The 3825-nt window shown below is 34.6% G+C and overlaps 1 protein-coding gene across 1 annotated transcript; it reads left to right on the top strand.

Annotated features, from left to right (window-relative positions):
* Positions 1-525: 525 nt before the first annotated feature.
* Positions 526-2025, top strand: LOC110857453. The gene is made up of 3 exons (XM_022106049.2): positions 526-766; positions 847-1041; positions 1571-2025. The coding sequence occupies exons 2-3, from the start codon at positions 853-855 to the stop codon at positions 1925-1927; spliced, it is 546 nt and encodes a 181-aa protein (XP_021961741.1). The 5' UTR covers positions 526-766; positions 847-852; the 3' UTR covers positions 1928-2025.
* Positions 2026-3825: the final 1800 nt, after the last annotated feature.

Below are 3825 nucleotides of genomic sequence, written 5' to 3'. Positions count from 1 at the left end.
GAGATAGATACTTATGTGCATCAATAATTATTATGTGTATGGATCTCGAAAAAATTGTGAAACTATTTAATCTATTAATTTCCACAACTTTACAAAAGCTTCCTCATTTCCGATGAGCAGGCACGTTTCAATGCTGCGTTAAGATGACAATACATATACATACTATAAATAATTATGGATTTTTTATGTTATTTTAATCGATACTGCATGGGAATTGATTACGTTTAAATACATATACTAAACCAATCTAAAGTTATTTTTCCTCAAAATTTTCTGATTACAATGGTACATATGTAAGTTTTTCTGGTACAACATTCCTTTTAATTAAATTCCTTAACAATGTTTCCTGGCTTTGAGAAGGGTTGTCATTCAAGCTCTAGTGGGATTTACCTAATAATAGAATCTTAACGTTGGAACCGAAATGGCAGAAAACTGGTTAAATTTACTATATAACGTAAAATAATTTTCATACCTAACTGAAGAGGCTTTAAAAAGATTAAAAATCTTACTGGATATGTATACCATGTATTTAACTTCAGTTCAGGCACTTTCTTTTTAAACAATAGAGACTTGACCCATCAAATGGAACGCGACGAACCCTTTCGTATTTTACTGGTCCTTTTCATAAACCTTTTTTTCCTTCCCAACGGTCAACTTCTTTCCCAGGACGCTTCAGTCGTTTCGTGGACAGTGCTTACTAAAGTCAATCGTATACTGCGTAGTATCCCCAAAAATTTTTGATATTCGAAATATTTTCAATAAAATTGTAAGAACTGGCAAATTTAAAAAATATAAAATTTCGAGTAAAAAATTGGTACAATTTTGTACATCTTTTTTTGTTTTAAGGGTACCATGACCATTTGGGACATTTTGGTCCTCTGCCTCCTACAAATGAGCTGTTTAGGGGTTTTTCTTCTCTTAACTGGTGGTAAATCAATGGGAAGAAGAACCGTTACGGAAAATGCCTCAGCAACTACGCCTGGAGTTACTCCTCTGAAGGAACGCTCCACGGTGACGAAATCAAGCTCCACAAATTATGTGGTATTAAAAAAATGTAGATCATATCGTCGTACTAATTCTGAAATAACATAAGTGCACTCGATGCTTAATTCCGAAATAACATAAGTGCACTCGATGCTTAATTCCGAAATGACATATGTGCACAAGAATAACATGTAAATAGCCTGCACTTATGTTATTTCGGAATTAAGCATCGAGTGCACTTATGTTATTTCAGAATTAGTACGACGATATGCACTCAAAATAATCTGGGTACAAGTTACACTGATAATTTTTTTCTTTGATCATTATCACCATACTTAGACTCTATTGGTGATAATATTGTCACGAATTGTGATCACCTATCCAGTAGAGTCATACATATAGGATAAATATGAAGATAATTATCGCTCAATTTCTGTGAGTGTGTAAATTAATTTTTATCACACCGGTAATATATGCTAGTAATTCCCAGCGTGGTAATACGTTTACTACCAACGGGATTATTTTGAGTGCGATAAAAAAATTATTTTAAAATTTCCCACACTAAATATTACTCTAATTATTTCAGTTCAGCTCAAGGAACGCGATGGTCCAAATGATCGACTTGTGTAAACCACTTGAGGAAAGTAAACTTGGAATTATTACGACCTGGTCGAAACATCATGGGGGCGTTGTCGTAATTGAAATTGAATCTGGCGGGTATGCCCATCGAGATGGACGGTTACAACTGGGTGACTACATAATTCGCGCGAATGGGGAAAATCTCGCAAAATTGAGGGGATCTGAGGCACAGGCGGCGTTTACAAATGGGAGGAAGACAAACACTAAAATTTCCTTGGTGGTGGCGCGACCGAATCCGAATGATGTGAGGGTCCTGCCAAGTAATATACTGGGGGATGAGGAAGAGTTGAAGAAATATTTGTAAAGTGTGTTATTACTAGTAAGGTAAGGTTTGTATAGAAATTAATTGGCAAGGTCTGATTAATTTATGATGCATTATGAAATAAAAATTTAAAAAAGTTATAAAGTATTGTTTACTACTTTATTGATTAGTATACTATTGTAAATTATCTACGTACTTTTCTCCTGCATGCATGCGTATATTTTAAATTTTAAATTTATTATCTCCTCATACGATTTGCATAAGTATATAACAAGACACACACATAGTAATTTAGCATTAAAAAAATTTGTAAGGCGAAATAAAGAATATTGTGGGCAGCCAACATTGTCTAAACTTAAACGTTTATGTGAGAATACTCAATAATATGACTATGTATAGGTATACACAACAATATGTATGTATGCATGTCGATGATGCAAGTAGAGATTTTACAAAATATGCTAGGGGATTTTTACGCAACTTTACTCAGCAAAAAAGGGCATGTTTTCAATTCGCAAGCATATTTCGCAAAAGTTTGCTAACTTATGTGTTGACGTGAGTATGCCCATTACCAAATTTTCCCAGTCCGACAAGTACTGGATAAAATGTATTTCCTCTGCCGGACTGAGCCGTCGTGGTCGACGGGATAGGCTTCAATGCCAATGAGAGGGGACACCTATTGGGCTAGAAATAGCCAGAGGTTCGATTCCTCCTGGCCGGCGAAGAATTATTTTTTGCTTTTGATCCGTTGCACCCACAAGTATGGATGCAACGTGGGATATGATTTTACTATGTCACCATAATCTCCCCATGTTATATTAACTCCACGCCATCCTATCCTGCAATGTTAATCCCCAGATGTCCCCACGGCTTCGGCGGTCACTGGATATAAAATACCAGCCTTCCATAGAATGTGTATGCAGTTAGAAGGATACTTGAGAGAATTTTGGCAAACAATGAGATAAATTTGTCGAAATGAGTAGTTACAACAAGAAAGTAAAACCAATTTCATGTCTATCGAATTCAGGCATTCTTATTTAAATACATAAATTCTTTGTCTTTAATTTGAAATGATGTTTCAGAAATAAATAGTTATGACTACTCTCCCGGTCGCCGAAACCAGGGAAACCAAATTTCGCTTCGGAAGAAACGAGGAGAGTAGAAAGGATGAAAATTGCGAGAAGTGTGCAAATTTTCATTGTGATGAAATATTTATGAACTTTGTAGTTATCTATAGGTCCATGAATTACTAAAGAGTTCTGAAGGATGTGCGCAATATTTTATGGGATAGGAGATCCAACATAGATAATGAGCTTCTGGTTTTGATTGATATTGAATAGATATTACACATAGTAAGAGGAATAATTTAGCTTTTTAGAGCTTTTTTTAGACCTTTTTTTTTGTGAAATTTCTACGATTATTTCTACGATTATTGATACGGATCCAATTAGTTGCCATGGATACGATTTAAATTATTATGTGAACTCTGCGATACAATACTTTACTAAGAATCAATAAAAATATTATAATTTACAGATTTAATTCCGTGTCGATTTCATAAATATTTGCGATTAAGTGGTATAGTACATATGTTTTTGCCTGAGTGGATTCGCTGAAATAATAATTCCGAGAAGAGAACGTTTTAATTTTTAAAGGTAACATACAAAGGGATATGTGAACGCGATTTTCTAACTTATACCGGAATAAATGTGGATTATTTCTATGACGGGAAAGTTTTGGTGAACCAGAATGATTCAAGATCAATCAGGCAATATACATCAAAGCCGGATTTACTAAGCGGTGATAATAAATTATACGTGACGGGTGCTAGGAATCAGAATAACCTGGCGATGAATTAATTGAAAATAATTTATTGGAAACATCGCTATCATGATTCATCAGTGTTTTGGCTTGTATAACCGTGTTAGTTACGCTTGATA

Source organism: Folsomia candida, unplaced genomic scaffold, assembly GCF_002217175.1.
Source record: "Folsomia candida strain VU population unplaced genomic scaffold, ASM221717v1 Fcan01_Sc018, whole genome shotgun sequence".
Taxonomy (NCBI): Eukaryota; Metazoa; Arthropoda; class Collembola; order Entomobryomorpha; family Isotomidae; genus Folsomia; species Folsomia candida.
Note: the sequence above shows the minus strand (reverse complement) of the source record. Positions and strands in the feature narration are given on the sequence as shown.

Coding starts and splice junctions, on each gene's coding strand:
- LOC110857453 (XM_022106049.2), top strand. CDS start 853: ATGACCATTTGGGACATTTTGGTCCTCTGCCTCCTACAAATGAGCTGT. Junction 1,042..1,570: donor CAAGCTCCACAAATTATGTG/GTATTAAAAAAA, acceptor TAATTATTTCAG/TTCAGCTCAAGGAACGCGAT.